This window comes from Gymnoscopelus microlampas, assembly GCF_963454915.1.
Source record: "Gymnoscopelus microlampas genome assembly, chromosome: 9".
Taxonomy (NCBI): domain Eukaryota; kingdom Metazoa; phylum Chordata; class Actinopteri; order Myctophiformes; family Myctophidae; genus Gymnoscopelus; species Gymnoscopelus microlampas.
In genome coordinates, this window is record NC_139946.1 from 17,173,792 (window position 1) to 17,191,121 (window position 17,330).

General features: G+C 41.3%; 1 protein-coding gene across 1 annotated transcript; it reads left to right on the top strand.

Moving 5' to 3' along the window:
* Positions 1-490: 490 nt before the first annotated feature.
* On the top strand, positions 491-15,472 carry LOC311051233 (myosin heavy chain, fast skeletal muscle-like). The gene is made up of 41 exons (XM_084065710.1): positions 491-585; positions 1,549-1,596; positions 1,715-1,933; positions 2,023-2,166; positions 2,808-2,964; positions 3,072-3,099; positions 3,190-3,307; positions 3,390-3,482; positions 3,569-3,632; positions 3,786-3,884; positions 4,013-4,116; positions 4,213-4,351; positions 4,635-4,753; positions 5,165-5,314; positions 5,405-5,575; positions 5,672-5,975; positions 6,302-6,366; positions 6,490-6,577; positions 6,688-6,805; positions 6,892-7,012; positions 7,102-7,238; positions 7,854-8,109; positions 8,431-8,673; positions 8,978-9,154; positions 9,239-9,384; positions 9,553-9,643; positions 9,731-10,120; positions 10,840-10,966; positions 11,125-11,243; positions 11,339-11,535; positions 11,630-11,813; positions 11,900-12,065; positions 12,627-12,751; positions 12,889-13,197; positions 13,319-13,522; positions 13,619-13,744; positions 13,849-14,019; positions 14,110-14,214; positions 14,329-14,424; positions 15,113-15,235; positions 15,342-15,472. Exons 3-41 carry the CDS (start codon positions 1,727-1,729, stop codon positions 15,357-15,359), a joined length of 5,799 nt encoding a protein of 1,932 aa, XP_083921836.1. The 5' UTR covers positions 491-585; positions 1,549-1,596; positions 1,715-1,726; the 3' UTR covers positions 15,360-15,472.
* Positions 15,473-17,330: the final 1,858 nt, after the last annotated feature.

The following is a 17,330-nucleotide window of genomic DNA, read 5'->3' on the forward strand; positions in this document are numbered from 1 at the left end:
TAGTTTCATTCATACTTTAGCTATACAAAAAAGGCTACTGCTGGTTTTCTACTTTCACACTACCAGATACAATGCTCTGTGCAAAAAAAAATATCACAAATGTTCAAAACAATGTATTTCATTTATAATATAATAATATTTACGTCTGTAATTGGAGTGGCAAGAACGTGTTTTGGAACAGCAGCTGCCATATCATCCTATGCCACCCTGTAGAACCGCCAACTTTGATGCATGCAGTAATGTTATTAAGGACTGCTACATTCAATATTACCCCCAATGAAGTAACCCCCTGATTATTTTTACATCAAGTCACTGGCAAGACGTCTGTAATACATAAACCATTAGATGGAAGCAGCACCAAGTATGGTGGCAATGTTAGAAGTATAATACTTGATATGGTTTGTTAATAGAGTATGGCAAAATGGTAAAATTGATACTACTACTGCAACGTCAACAGATAAATTAAAGCACCTTTTAAAGGCGTGAACTATTTTAGTTTCTGCAACACAAGCAATATGCTCTCAATATAAAAGGGGCGTCTTGAGGATGGATTCACTTCAGAGGAGTCCAGGGATCCATCTGGTGGTGAGTTAGACATCAGCTGTCATCCTTGTATTAGAGATGCTAGCTGCCTGAGACTTTGTTCAGTATGAGTTGAAAATGTGCATGTGAATTAAAATATAGAAGAAAAAAAACACGTAACATGTAATGAACAAAATAATTTGGTAAAATTCAGAATGAGTAACACAATCTGAATGCGCAATGTAATATCACAGCATATATAGTACAATACTATTTTAAAATGGATCAGTCAACTCACTACTGAGAAATGGATTGTTTTGCTTGCTCTGTTATGTAAAGTGCGTGAGTGAAGTGATGTGGCGTTATAATGAAATGGAATTGAAAATGCTCCTTTGACAACTGTTATTCAGCTACAATTAAAAGTAGGGTAAGTGATTTTCTTTGGTTAAAATAAGTGTTGAGTAGCTCTATATTCTGATAGTACTCATTGCTATAGAGTGTTTGTTGAGTAACAGGTGTCTCCATGTCTCTCCAGCTCTTTATTAAACAGAACTGCATGTTCAGGTCGGAATACCAAATGTCATCCAATCAGGATAGAGAACTCAGTCAGTATACAGATTAAACAAAGTGAAATGGGAAGTGATGACACAAAGACATGATTAGACAAAATTGGAACTGGAACATGATAAAAAATTAAGCTGATAAATGGGTACTCTCTCCTGATTGGCTGAAAATGTGTCACCTACTACTGTACCTGAAAATGTATTTTCTGTTTATTAAAGAGCTGGAGAAACAGGGAGACTCCTGTAACTGAACAAACACTCTATAGCAATGACTACAACAAAAAACTTTTTGTTTTAAACAAAACATATCACTTACCCTACCTTAACATTGATGGATTCATTAGGATGAATATACTGTAATCTAATTTGATCAAAATGTATGCAATAATTTGACATATAAATAATAGAATATTAAGATGTATCATTCAGCTCATGTTTACGTCATCAACATGTGTTACTTCAGACGTAGGGGTTGCACTGACATTCCACTGATACTGCGTAGAGGAAAAACGTGAGTGTTCATTATTTTTTCTATTAAACGTAAACAATATAAGAATAGTCCTACATAGTAATACAGTTATCTGCTCAGTCAACGAAGGCATCAACACCATCTGTTTGTCTGTCAACAGAAAGCCGCCAACATGAGTACGGACGCGGAGATGGCCGTTTACGGCAAGGCTGCCATTTACCTGCGTAAGCCAGAGAGAGAGAGAATCGAGGCTCAAACTAAACCCTTTGATGCCAAAACTGCAGGATATGTGGCTGATGTTAAGGAGCTGTATCTCAAATGTGCGATTGTGAAGAAGGATGGTGCCAAACTCACAGTGAAAGTGCTCGACACGTCGGAGGTAGGCCGAGGTGGATCTAAATTCAAATGGTGATACTCACAGCACAACTAACTGCAAGACATTCTAAAGCTGTTTTGATTTTCTTTTAGGAAAAAACTGTTAAGGAGGATGATGTCACCCCTATGAACCCTCCCAAGTATGACAAAATTGAGGATATGGCCATGATGACCCACCTCACTGAAGCCACTGTGCTGTATAACCTCAAAGAGCGTTATGCAGCATGGATGATCTATGTAAGTACAGCACAGAACAGTACAGTACAGTACAGTATTCTTTGACCTGTATATAGCAAATAAAGAATACAGAGTACTTACATCATATCGTCAAGTGAAAACCAAACAAAACAAAATCATGTGGGTCTCTGTATCCACAATCCACATAGCATTGCATGGCTCCAAAGTGTGTCTCGGACTACATGTGGCCAGCCTGTGAGACATCTCAAATATGTGTCATATATCATAACATAATTATCTATGATGTATGGCTCCAAATGTGGACACGCTTTCAGCCGGATCAGATCCCCAGTAACTTCCATTATGAGATTAAAGCTAATTATTTCAAAAAGTATTACACATACAGATTTGGCACAGTTAGGTCCAGTGGGTTGTGAGATTAGCTCTGGATCCAATGACAGGCAGGCAGGCAGGCAGACAGACAGACAGACAGACAGACAGACAGACAGACAGACAGACCCTCTTATAGAGGGCTAGACTCCTGCAAAGCCACACGGTATAATGGTAACTTCATGGTGCTGAAGATAAGTTGATCACTATTTTGATGCTACCTGTCCCTGTATTACCAGCTACAGTGATCATATGGCGTGCTTGCTGCTATGTTGTATGTTGTTATAATGTTCTCTCTTTCTCCCCTTCAGACCTACTCAGGCTTGTTTTGTGTAACTGTGAACCCCTACAAGTGGCTCCCGGTGTACGACCAAGAAGTTGTAAATGCCTACAGAGGCAAGAAGCGTGTGGAGGCTCCACCCCACATCTTCTCTGTCTCTGACAACGCCTATCAGTTCATGCTTACTGGTATGTACTGGTCAGGACAATGTAAAGAAAACATATACAGTACATAATGGTTTTGTGCTGTATTATATAGATGAGAACTAAAAGCACATTTACTTAACCCTTTACAGATAGGGAGAACCAGTCTGTCTTGATCACGTAAGTACCTCATCTACTGTGCATTTAATGAAGACAATTGTAATCAAATTCGCTAACTGCATTTCACTGACTGTATGCTTTTATAACCAGTGGAGAATCCGGTGCTGGAAAGACTGTGAACACCAAGCGTGTCATCCAGTACTTTGCAACAGCAGCTAGTTCTAGTTCAGGAAAGAAGGCAGAGCCGACGACCTCAGGCAAAATCCAGGTATAACTTCTGGACATAAAGAATATGAGCTATAGTGATATATAAGAAAAACTGAACCAATGTAATATTTGGTGTTATATAGGGGTCACTGGAGGATCAGATTATTGCAGCCAATCCCTTGCTGGAGGCCTATGGTAATGCCAAGACTGTGAGGAATGACAACTCCTCTCGCTTTGTAAGTGTAAAATAATATCATGTTGTGAGAAAAAGATTAGGATTTCATGTCAAACAAATAACTACAAATGTTGCTATATTTAACAGGGTAAATTCATCAGAATCCATTTCGGTTCAACGGGTAAACTGGCCAGTGCTGATATTGAGACATGTAAGTATGAAGTACACAGATGATAAATGATATACTGCTTTCATTAGAGGATTAGATTTTGAGTTGTGTACAACCCTTATAAAGTATTATTATGAGTTATGTACAACCCTTGTAGATTATTATTATTATTATGAATTATGTACATTAACCTAGATCTGCTGGAGAAGTCCAGAGTGACCTTCCAGCTTCCAGCTGAGAGAGGCTACCACATCTTCTACCAGATGATGACCAATCACAAACCTGAGATTATAGGTAAATAGAATCACTGATGATGCAGATGATGATGATGATGATGATGATGATGATGATGATGATAATAATGATGATGATGCAGTGGTGAGATGAATAAAAACGTAATGTTTAACACAATTCCTTTTAAGAAATGTGCCTGATCACAAGCAACCCCTACGACTTCCCATTGTGCAGCATGGGTCAGATCGCTGTGCCCAGCATTGACGACAAAGAGGAGTTGATGGCCACAGATGTCAGTAAACACATTTTAATGTTTTCCTCTGCAAATGATATTTTCTAAAGTGATGCTTTGCTAATCTAATGTCTAATCTCAATCTTTTGATTATAGGATGCTATCGACATCCTGGGCTTCACTGGTGAGGAGAAGGTGGCGATCTACAAGTTCACCGGTGCTGTGATGCACCATGGTAACATGAAGTTCAAGCAGAAGCAGCGTGAGGAACAGGCTGAGCCTGATGGCAATGAGGGTGAGCATTATCTTCAGTCAAGGAATGGTTGTTTGAAAAAGATTGACTAGATCAGTGACCCCCATAACTCTGAGAGTGTACAAATGGACCCTTACGGGTTCATTTGGTTCCATTTGTACACTCTCAGAGTTACAGACCTGCAAGGGTCCATACGGAACCCTGAGGGTCCCTGGACCCCAGTTTGAGAACCACAGGAGTAGATTATCACAAGAGTAAATTAGTTTGTTGCCAGCTTTCTATTCTACATTAAAGATATGAAATATATTTTCATGACTTATTTTAGAGGCTGATAAGATTGCCTACCTGCTGGGCCTGAACTCAGCAGACATGCTGAAGGCTTACTGCTACCCCAGAGTGAAAGTGGGAAACGAGTATGTCACTAAGGGACAGACTGTGCCACAGGTGAGATAGATAGTACATTATTTACTTGTCCTGATCTCATTGTATATATTATTAACACAACATATCATCAGAACTCTGATCTATTTGTATGTATTGTCGGAAGTGCATTAAAAAAAACGTATACTTCCATTCATTGATCTTTTCTGTATCACTGCAGGAACTTGAATTAAATTGCTTGCTTTGTACTTTAATAGATGTACTTCAAGTAGTAATTTGAATTAAATTGCTTGCTTTGTACTTTAATAGATGTACTTCAAGTAGTAATTTCCATTCCTATGTTGAAATGTTATTTTTTGTTTTACATGCTTGATATTGGACAGGACTTCTCTTATTTAATATAAGCATTTAGAAAAGGTGTGGTGGACATTTAGAAAAACAAAAAAGATATTGATAACTTTACTATTTCTTTAGGTCATGAACTCAGTGGGTGCCTTGGCTAAGTCTATCTATGAGAAGATGTTCTTGTGGATGGTCATTAGAATCAACCAGATGCTGGACACCAAGCAAGCGAGAAACCACTACATTGGTGTGCTGGATATCGCTGGTTTTGAAATATTTGATGTAAGCGGCATGTACTAGTTTTAGGTGGCAAACTAATTCCTTTTATCGTAATGACTTTATTACGCTAATCATATTCCCATGCACTTACAGTTCAACACCCTAGAGCAGCTGTGCATCAACTTCACCAATGAGAAACTGCAACAGTTCTTCAACCACCATATGTTTGTACTGGAACAAGAAGAGTACAAAAAAGAGGGTATCCCCTGGGAACTCATTGACTTTGGCATGGACTTGGCTGCCTGCATTGAGCTCATTGAGAAGGTAGTCTATCAGGTCATGCTTTAATGGAAACATGTCAATGTCTTTCTTATTATTGTATTAAGGCTTACTTAATTTTTTTGGTGATCCTTTACAAAGCCCATGGGCATCTTCTCCATCCTTGAAGAGGAGTGCATGTTCCCAAAGGCGTCAGACACCACCTTCAAGAACAAGCTGTACGACCAGCATCTTGGGAAGACCAAGGCCTTTGAGAAGCCCAAGCCTGGCAAAGGCAAGGGTGAGGCCCACTTCTCCCTGGTCCACTACGCTGGAACCGTGGACTACAGCATCACAGGCTGGCTGGACAAGAATAAAGACCCGTTGAATGACTCTGTAGTTCAGTTGTACCAGAAGTCTTCAGTCAAACTGCTGGGTACTTTGTATCCCCCACCTGAGCCGGAAGGTAAAATATTTAGCTATGCTTAAGATCTTTCTCTGTAGGCACAGTGGTAAAAGTCCCTGTCCACCACCACAGAGGTTGTGGGTTCGAATCCACCGCAGTGCGTCCGGCTTTGTCGGGCATCTATGTGAACACAATTGGCCCGTGTTCGGGGGAGGGAAGCCGGGCGGGGAGGAGGGTGATATTTGTCACTGCATGTATAATATATGGAATAGGAAAGGTATGTTCTCTGTGAATTATTCTGAAAAAATACTAAGTATATGACTAAAATACAATACTGTGCTGAATTTATCAACTGAATAATCTGCTAAATTCTAACAAATAAACAGATAACACAAAGAAGGGAGCTAAGAAGAAGGGTGGTTCCATGATGACTGTGTCTGCAGCATTCAGGGTAAGAATAAAGCATTATTATTAACACTATTGTCTTATTGCCATTATATCTTATGCTGAAATTAAATAAGTATATTATCTTTTATGAATAATAGGCCTACTTGGTTTTATTATGTCTCTATAGGAGAACTTGGGGAAGCTGATGACCAATTTGAGGAGCACTCATCCTCACTTTGTGCGTTGCCTGATTCCCAACGAGTCAAAGACTCCAGGTACACTCTGAGCTGTAAATGATTGGCAAGGAGTGAGGTGGTCATTTAATGCAACTCAGGCCAGTGTGTTATGATTTTGTCATAATAATCCTGAAACAACCTTTTCACAGGCCTTATGGAGAACTTCCTGGTCATCCATCAGCTGAGGTGTAACGGTGTGCTGGAGGGCATCAGAATCTGCAGAAAGGGGTTCCCCAGCAGAGTCCTCTATGCTGACTTCAAGCAGAGGTATCAATTACTTTTTTTCAAGAGCTGTAGGTCCATAACTATTTACAGTAGGAACGCCTAAATGATTGTGAACTCTTACAAAATAGGTACAAAGTACTGAACAGCGCATGCCCCGAGGGCCAGTTCATGGACAACAAGAAAGCCTCGGAGAAGCTGCTTGGGTCCATTGACGTACCTCATGATGAGTACAAGTTTGGACACACCAAGGTAAACACACTGTGTTTGGACACACTAAGGTAAACACACTTCAAATCTTCAGAGTTTGTAATCATATTTAATAATAATTTCATATTTAGGTGTTCTTCAAAGCTGGTCTGATAGGCACCCTTGAGGAAATGCGAGATGAGAAGCTGGCTAATCTGGTCACCATGACTCAGGGTCTCGCCCGAGGTTACGTCATGAGGAAGGAGTTTGTCAAGATGATGCAGAGGAGGTATGTTGAAAACATAACTTACCATATTTAATATTTAGAAACCTTTATTTATACAGGTAAAAAATCCCATTGAGATCAAGATCTCTTTTACGAGGGAGACCTGTTTGATTGCCCTGTAAGGTTACAATCTCAAAAGGGGAAGCCGCTGCCTTCTTAAAATTAATCACACATCAGTTTAGTCTCTGTGGCATTCAGCACAAGTTTTCAAGCTAAGCAACTGTGATTCCATGACATTGAAAGCACTCTGCAGATACTGTAAGGACTAAGCAAGAAATGAAAATGTGCATTTGGAACATTTCGACCAAGATTGTTTACATAGATGGCAAATAACAGTGGACCCAGTGCGGAACCCAAGGGTACCCCTGACACAATATCCACAACGGGACCTGCATGATGCTGTCAAATTTAACACACTGTGTCCTTTCTGATAGGTAATTATCAAACCCAAACCCAACAGCCTTGTCAGATAACCCAATATTGAGGAGCCCTTTCCTCAAAATCTGATAATCAATTGTGTCAATTGCCTTTGAAAGATCAAGAAAAAGGCGGCACAGGTTTCTTTTACTTTGTTTTAATCAACTTTTTCCGTTTGTTTTCCGTACTGTTTTTCCACAGAGAAGCCATTTACAGCATCCAGTTCAACGTCCGCTCATTCGTCAATGTGAAACACTGGCCATGGATGAAGCTGTACTACAAGGTCAAGCCTCTTCTGAAGAGTGCTGAAACTGAGAAGGAGTTGGCTGAAATGAAGGATAATTATGAAAAGATGAAAACTGACCTGGCTACTGCCCTGGCCAAGAAGAAGGAGCTGGAGCAGAAGCTGGTGGCTCTGGTGCAGGAGAAGAATGACCTGGCAATGGCACAACAATCAGTAAGTACACTTCTTCAGGAGTTTTGCTAAAGGGCTCATATCATATAATATAGTGCAGCGAGGACCTCCCTATAGGTAGATGCTCGGGCGGCATCCGTACTAGATATCCAAGCCACCTAATCTGGCTCCATTCCGAGTGGCTCGACTCTGAGTCCCTAGCGGATGACCGACCTTCTCACCCTATCTCTAAGGGAGAGGCCGGCCACCCGTCTGTATCTGCTTGTATCTGCGATCTTAAATCTTAAATCGTGTCTCTTATCATGTCATCCACAACAAAAATACTGACATGTTTCCTCACTTATTTTCTTCATTGATACTCAGGAACAAGATAATCTGTCTGATGCTGAGGAGAGATGTGAGGGTCTTATTAAAAGTAAGATCCAGTTGGAGGCAAAAGTGAAAGAGGTGAGTGAGAGACTGGAGGACGAGGAGGAGATCAACGCCGAGCTGACTGCCAAGAAGAGGAAGCTGGAGGATGAATGCTCGGAGCTCAAGAAGGACATTGATGACCTGGAGCTCACCTTGGCCAAAGTGGAGAAGGAGAAGCACGCCACTGAAAACAAGGTTCAGGATAATACACTCTAGTGGTTATATCAAGTTATAGTGTAAAAGAATTCTTAGAACTTACATAAAAAAACTGTGTTATATAAAGAAGGTTCGAGAAGTGTTGGAACAAAATCAAAGTTTGATTACGACATAGCTAGGACTAGGAGACAGACCTTAACAGTTGTCCCTCACAGTAGGAGGCCTAATAGTGTGTCAGCAGATCTTTTAACAGACTTCATCTTACATTCAGAATGTCAACTTACTATTACAATGGTACAAAAAGGTTCCATTCACGACAACATCTTCTGTTCTGCTTATTCAGGTGAAGAACCTAACTGAGGAGATGGCCTCTCAGGATGAGACTATTGCTAAGCTGTCAAAGGAAAAGAAGGCCCTCCAAGAGGCCCATCAGCAGACCCTGGATGACCTGCAGGCAGAGGAAGACAAAGTCAACACTCTGACCAAGGCCAAGACCAAGCTGGAGCAGCAAGTTGACGATGTGAGTTTATGAAGTGAATCGGATGTTTCAAACACATGCGTTTATTGTTGTACTGGATAATTAGAAAAAAACATTATTGTGCAGCTGGAAGGTTCTCTGGAACAAGAGAAGAAGCTCCGCATGGACCTCGAGAGAGCCAAGAGAAAGCTTGAGGGGGATCTGAAACTGGCCCAGGAATGCCTCATGGATCTGGAGAATGACAAGCAGCAGTCTGATGAGAAGCTAAAGAAGTAATGCGAACAACACTATGAAATAGAATGCATAAATAATACCTGTAGAATGACACTAATAAGATGTACTACTGTATATTACCTGTAGAATGACACTAAGATATGATATACTACTGTATAATACCTGTTGAATGACACTAAGATATGATGTACTACTGTCTTCTACAGGAAGGACTTTGAAATGAGTCAGATTCTGGGTAAGATTGAGGATGAACAATCCTTGTCGGCTCAGCTACAGAAGAAGATCAAAGAGCTCCAGGTATTTAAAAAAGATTTTCAAGTTTAATAATAAGTAATAGTAATTTATGATTTTCATATGTCAATCTAATATAATTAACTTGAAAAGGCTCGCATTGAAGAACTGGAGGAGGAGATCGAGGCAGACCGTGCCGCTCGTGCCAAGGTGGAGAAGCAGAGAGCCGACCTCTCCCGGGAACTGGAGGAGATCAGTGAGAGGCTGGAGGAGTCCGGTGGAGCCACCACCGCTCAGATTGAGATGAACAAAAAGCGTGAGAGCGAGTTCCAGAAGCTCCGTCGTGACCTTGAAGAGTCCACCCTGCAGCACGAAGCCACCGCCTCGGCCCTGCGTAAGAAACAGGCCGACAGCGTAGCGGAGCTGGGCGAGCAGATCGACAACCTCCAGAGAGTCAAGCAGAAACTGGAGAAAGAGAAGAGCGAATACAAGATGGAGATCGACGACCTGGCCAGCAACATGGAATCTGTTGCTAAGGCAAAGGTATAATGGGATGCCTGTGTATAATTGTTGAGAAAATACTTGTTTAATGAACAAAAACAAACATACTGTAGCAAATAGTGCAACGCCCTGAGCTGGCACCGAACCCGGATCGCCAACTCACCAATCCGGCACGCAACAGGCAACGCTATGAGAGCTAGCTCCCTTAGAGGACCAAGTTACGGCCGGGGCCACTTACAGTATGGGTTCGCTACACTACCCCACGGCCCATTCGAGTCCAAGCGTGTCCTCGTGCTTAATGCTCCACGTACATCACACGAGGAGAGGCGCCCCACTTCTGACACCAATGTAGCAAATAGCGTAACGCCCTGAGCTGGGATTGAACCCTGATCACCAGTCTGGCACTTAACAGGCAATGCTAAGAGAGCTACTGTACCTTCCTTGGAGGAGTAGTTACGGCCGGGCCACTTATGTAGGGTCGCTACACTATTTACCTTGGTTGGTTTATTTCTAGGTTGATTGACACAATACAAATACAATACATAAGCAACTTAAACAAACATTTTTTTTAAAAATGCAGATAAAGTCTGAATGCATTTCAAGCCAGTGTTTGATCATGTACATAATCCTAAACGGAGTAGTACTCCATTGATTATTGACAGAAAGTTATAGAATATCAAACTACTGCAAACAGGAACAAATAGAGTTGTAATAAATGCAGGTACATTTTATCATTGAATCTGTCCTATGTTAATGACCAGGGAAATCTTGAGAAGATGTGCCGCACCCTTGAGGACCAACTTAGTGAAATCAAGTCCAAGAGTGATGAGAATGTTCGCCAGATAAATGACATTGGAGTTCAGAGAGCAAGACTGATGACAGAAAACGGTAAATAAAGTCTACTTTGCGTGCATGGTTTGTCACTGTTACTTGACAAAAATAGATAATGAGAGATTATGCTTTGACTTACAATTATACCAATCATTTTAGTAATGTGTACTCAACAAGATGATAAAACAAATAATAATATTAAAATGTCTAACTAGGTGAGATGTCTCGTCAACTTGAGGAGAAAGACGCTCTTCTCTCACAGCTCACCAGAGGCAAGCAGGCCTTCATCCAGCAGCTTGAGGAGTTGAAGAGACAAGTTGAAGAGGAGGTTAAGGTGAGGAGCATTTCATCTTTCACAAATAAGTCAAGTTTCCAATTATTCTGTTATTGTATTCAGTTGTCATTATTTGGCCAATTTCCTTTTCACAGGCAAAGAATGCCCTTGCCCATTCTGTGCAATCATCTCGCCATGACTGTGACCTTCTGAGGGAGCAGTTTGAGGAGGAGCAGGAGGCCAAGGCGGAGCTGCAGCGTGCAATGTCCAAGGCCAACAGTGAGGTGGCTCAGTGGAGGAGCAAGTATGAGACTGATGCTATCCAGCGCACTGAGGAACTGGAGGAAGCTAAGTAAGTGATTTGTGTTTAACACTTCAGGAGGAATCACTATGTATATGACATATTGTCCACAATAATTTTATTCCATTCAAAACCAATCCAACAGGAAGAAGCTAGCCCAGCGGCTTCAGGATGCTGAGGAGCATATTGAGGCTGTCAATTCCAAGTGCGGCTCTCTGGAGAAGACCAAACAGAGACTCCAGGGTGAAGTGGAAGACCTCATGATTGATGTGGAGAGGGCCAACGCTTTAGCTGCCAACCTCGACAAGAAACAGAGGAACTTTGATAAGGTGCTTTGACATTAATTATTTAACACAAAATATTATAAGAATTATAGCGGGGGTAATTTACATATTTTATTACAAATGCTGTGCAGGTCCTGGCAGAATGGAAGCAGAAATATGAAGAGGGACAGGCAGAACTGGAGGGATCTCTGAAAGAGTCTCGTTCTCTCAACACTGAGTTGTTTAAGATGAAGAATTCCTACGAGGAGTCTCTGGACCAGCTGGAGACCATGAAGCGTGAAAACAAGAACCTACAACGTGAGTTTTGAGCCACAATAATGGATCAAAATTGGGCAAACAATGGAACAGGAGTGCACACCAGCAGTGAGGAGGTGCTGACCACGGGAGATATACAACTGTTTAAACGAGAGAAGATTGCAGAGCTCATAGCCATGATGCAATAACTTGTTTTATTTGGAAAGAGAAAGACGCCAACGTTTCGACACAATAAGTCTTCTTCAGTGTACCCAGGGACCTGTTCTCCTATCCTGAAGAAGACTTATGGTGTCAAAACGTTGGTGTCTTTCTAAATGAAACAAGTTATTTCATTGTGGCTACTAGCAGTGAGATCTCCTCTCTTTTAAACAATTGATCAAAATTGGTGATCATTTTAATCAGTTTGTCTCAAAGTTGGTTTAATGTGAGTTTAATATTCAAAGTCAATATGAATATTTAATATTTACATTTTCAGATTGATTGTGGATTTAGCTCCACCCACTTTATCCAAAGATTTATTATTTTTATTATTATTATTAAATAATAATATTATTACTATTCTTTTTTTTGTTAATAATGTTAATTATTTTAAATCAACTGCAGAGGAGATCTCAGACCTGACTGAACAGATTGGAGAGACAGGAAAGACCATGCATGAACTGGAAAAGAACAAGAAGCTGGTGGAGACAGAGAAGTCAGAGATCCAGATGGCCCTTGAGGAAGCCGAGGTAAAAGCTATAGGTTCCAGACGAAGAATGTGATCGTCAATATATTTTTTTCAATACGTTTTATATTCAAACAGTGGAGCTGTAAATTATATTACATTCATAGGTCCATACTACCTTGATCCCATATTACATTTTAGGGTACTCTGGAGCACGAGGAGTCCAAGATTCTTCGTATCACACTGGAGCTCAACCAGATCAAGGGTGAGGTTGACAGGAAGCTGGCAGAGAAGGACGAGGAGATTGAACAGATCAAGAGGAACAGCCAGAGGGTGATTGACTCCATGCAGAGCACTCTGGACTCTGAGATCAGGAGCAGAAATGATGCCCTGAGAATCAAGAAGAAAATGGAGGGAGACCTGAACGAAATGGAGGTTCAGCTGAGTCATGCCAACCGCATCGCTGCCGAGGCCCAGAAGCAACTAAGGAACCTCCAGGGACAGCTTAAGGTACAAAACATAGTAGTTAAGACAATTGTTCAAACTGTGGAACTGCTCTGAAGAATGAGTGGACACTTTGTGGTGTTTCTCATAACATGATGATGACCACCTCAAATGCGATTTATTACAGGATGCACAACTGCATCTTGACGATGCTCTCAGAGCCCAAGAAGATCTGAAGGAGCAAGCTGCCATGGTGGAGCGTAGGAACGGCCTCATGATGGCTGAGATTGAGGAGCTGAGGGTTGCTCTGGAACAGACGGAGAGAGGCCGCAAAGTGGCTGAACAAGAACTGGTGGATGTTAGTGAGCGTGCTGGACTGTTGCACTCTCAGGTAAGACAATACAAATAAAACTCTTAAGACTCAAATAAAATATTTTACATTACAAGTCAGGCATAGTTACATTGTTAAACTGCATCTTTATTTTAGAACACAAGCCTTATTAACACCAAGAAGAAACTGGAGTCTGACCTGGTCCAGGTCCAAGGTGAAGTGGAAGACTGTGTTCAAGAAGCAAGGAATGCAGAGGAGAAGGCCAAGAAAGCCATCACTGATGTACGTTTAGAATGTCCTCCCCTTATCCAATCTACACATAAAACGTAGTTATCCATTGTGTCATGCTTAATACAAACATGCATTACAAAAACTATACTTTCCAGGCTGCTATGATGGCTGAGGAGCTGAAGAAGGAACAGGACACTAGTTCTCACCTGGAGAGGATGAAGAAGAACCTGGAGATCACAGTCAAGGATCTGCAGCACCGTCTGGATGAGGCTGAGACCCTGGCTATGAAGGGAGGCAAGAAGCAGATCCAGAAACTGGAGACTAGGGTAAGATGTAGTTTATACCAACAATGGGTATAGTCATAGACAAATGAAATCAGAGGAAATAACTTCATAGTGCATCATTCAATTCTGAAGGTGCGTGAGCTGGAGGGAGAGGTTGATGCCGAAATGAGACGTGGAGCAGATGCTGTTAAAGGTGTCCGCAAATATGAGAGGAGAGTGAAGGAACTCACATACCAGGTACATGTATACCATGTTCACTTCACCGTCATTCCATTCAAAATTAATAGATTGCATGAACATACATCAAATTTGATAATTTCATTCTAATTTCACTCTGAATTCACACTGTAGTCTGAAGAAGACAAGAAGAATCTTGCCAGGCTTCAGGATCTGGTAGACAAACTGCAGCTGAAGGTGAAAGCCTACAAGAGGCAGGCTGAGGAAGCGGTAAGATGAAGTTTGAAGACATACTCAGGCTACCCCCCCCCCCCCCCCTGTGTATTCTTCCTTTTCCCACTATTTTCTTTATATTTTCCCCTTACTCTTTTCCCTTTTCTTTGTATTGTTAATTACAGTGTGTATACTAGGAAGAAATGTATAAAAATGATGCAGGATGAATTAAACAAGTGAAGAAAACTTGATGAAATGGAAAACATGTATTGCACAAACCTGCAATAAAGTATAAAAATCACACCCAGTGTGAAGTGGGCGGTGTGGTCACAGTGGTCATCACAGTGGGTGATTCACAAGTGCACAGTCCTATTTATAGGACTGCACATGTGTCATGTGTTTCACTAGCCAATCACAGTCCTGAATAGAGTCAACCAGTGTACAATGGTGGCCAATCACGGTGCAGGGTTAGGGGGGTACAATGGTGGCCAATCACAGCGCAGGGTTGGGGGGGTGCAATGGGTGGGGGTCCAAACCTCACATATAGGGGCGGTTGCACCGCCCAAAAAAAAGTCATGCTTTCCCAATGAGAACATGCCAAGGCTAGTTCACATGGGCCCATTTGATACACAGTGAATTAGCTGCAACTACACTTTACAATTTTATGCGTAGTTTAGACAATAATTGCAAGATGCTCTTTTGAAATATTTAGACTTTGAACCATACCATCTCTATCATATTCTAGGAGGAGCAAGCCAACACTCACTTGTCCAAGGGCAGAAAGATTCAGCATGAGCTGGAGGAGGCCGAAGAGCGTGCCGACATCGCTGAATCCCAGGTCAACAAGCTGAGAGCTAAAAGTCGTGGGGTAAATACATACGTATGCAATATGAAAGCAATTCATGCTGATTAACTGAGATTTAATTAAAGATTTGGGTTGAATATAGTCTAATAATATGTTCTTATTTCCACAGGGAAAAGAAGCTGAATAAGTTCTACAATTCAAGCCACCGTGAAATGTCATAAAATATGACACATTGTATTCAAAACACCGAAATGTCATAAAATATGACACTGCATTCAATAAAGCTTTGCAAGCAATGTGTTTTGTTGTTTGTTGTACTTACTCCTGTACTCCTGTACGTTTTGCAAACCCTTTGCAAAGATAGATCATTGCGAACGCGGAAGGAGGCGCGCCGAAGGCGCGCCTCCGCCCAAGTGGAGCTTACTATGAAAGTCTGCTCGGCTTGTGTGTGTGTGTGTGTGTGTCTGTGTGCAGTGCACTGCCTGGGTGCGGCCGACAGAGTGCGCCAGAGTGCAGCTACAGTCAAAACACAAACACCCACACACCCACACACCAACACACACATACACACACACACACACACACACACACACACACACACACACACACACACACACACACACACACAAAGTCCGTAAATACACAATATTTTCGAGCTGCGTTCGCTTCCAGCGTTCGCGCGTCTTACTTGTTTAAAGAAATGTTCAATGAGAATAACAGAAACAAGTGCCAAGACATGGTTTAAAATATACTATCATTACCATGCAGTAGGTACAGATTGCAACAGTACATCATGATAAGTACAGTAATGCATTATAAATGGGTCCCATTCATAGTGATGCTTTTAAGCAGTGATAATTGAGCTTAGACATCTCGACTTCCCAACAAAAATCAAGCCCCTTGACCTCACAATGTGCAAAGGACAAGACGATGCAACTAGTATACAAGCCATAATACTTGGAAACAGTTTCCAAGGCCCATAGCTGATAAAAAAGTGAAGTCTAAAAGCAATTACATCCATTTACAATTGGAGCATTTAGCAGACACTCTTATCCAGAGCTAAAACCTGTGTTTTGGTGTCTTTTCAACGATCCTTTCACTGCGAATGTCGCCATGCTCCAACACTGGACTCTTTTAAGGCTGCCTTGAAAAGACCCCTACTCTCTCAGGCTTATGGAAGGCGCTATATACATTCAAGCTATTATTAGAGTGAATAATGTGTTCAAGGCGAGAGTAAAAGTGTCACGAACCCTATTCAACAAAGGGTAACTATATTGACTGTTGTGATTGACAAAAACATGCTAATACATGAAGTTTATTTGGGTTATTGGGTATGCTGTATTGTCATCCTACTAATCATCCTCTCTTTGAGGTCTACTTCCTGGAGGCAGGGGTTTCAGGGGAGTGCACATACAGGAGAAGGCAGCTTCAAGACTCTAGCTATAGCTGATTCCATCATCTTTTCACCTCAACTCTTTGCCAGTCATCAAATTATTGGCTTAGGAATGTGACAAAAACTAAAGAATCTCCATTAATTCAAGGCTTCATGGGGTGTGTAATTGATCGATTTATTTTTGGGCTATTTATTTTTGGGTTTAAGCCAGGCAATTACCTTGTCAGGCTGTACCAAAGGGCCCCAGAAGAGAGAGGGGTGTAGTTGGAGGGTTTGGTTGGAGGGTTTGGTTAGTTTAGGTGTTAAAAAAAGTAGTATTTCTTTAGCTGATTACACATTTTGTTTTGACCGGCATTAGCTAAATGAGTATTGAGTGTCTTTAGATGTGGTGGTTGAAAGGTGTACATATGCCTGTTAGAGTTAGTGGGGGAATGTCATGGTGCCCTGCATTGTGGAAGTAATGGTAGAGTTAGAGTCTATATGTACAGTACCAGCTGGGTACCTTACAGTAAAGTAAAGTAACTTAAGTAAAGTAAAGGGCAAATGGTCCTATAAACAGAACAAAGAAAACAGATCACTAGAGTAGGGTAAGAGGTAAAATCAAACCTATCACTGTGTGAACAACATACTATATGAAAAACATACTTCGCATTTAATCAAAAGGTACAACCACTGGCTGACAACTGTAACTAATATCTATCTGAAACGCATTTGCAAAAAAAAAAAGCAACCTCTAGAGAGGCCATACCACTCTTTAAACCCAAC

What these genes read in the sequence shown, in the direction of transcription:
- LOC311051233 (XM_084065710.1), top strand. Translation starts at nt 1,727, where the DNA reads ATGAGTACGGACGCGGAGATGGCCGTTTACGGCAAGGCTGCCATTTAC. An exon ending in AGGGACAGACTGTGCCACAG is followed by an intron (nt 4,754 to 5,164) that starts GTGAGATAGATA and finishes CTATTTCTTTAG; the next exon opens with GTCATGAACTCAGTGGGTGC. An exon ending in AAGACTGATGACAGAAAACG is followed by an intron (nt 10,967 to 11,124) that starts GTAAATAAAGTC and finishes ATGTCTAACTAG; the next exon opens with GTGAGATGTCTCGTCAACTT.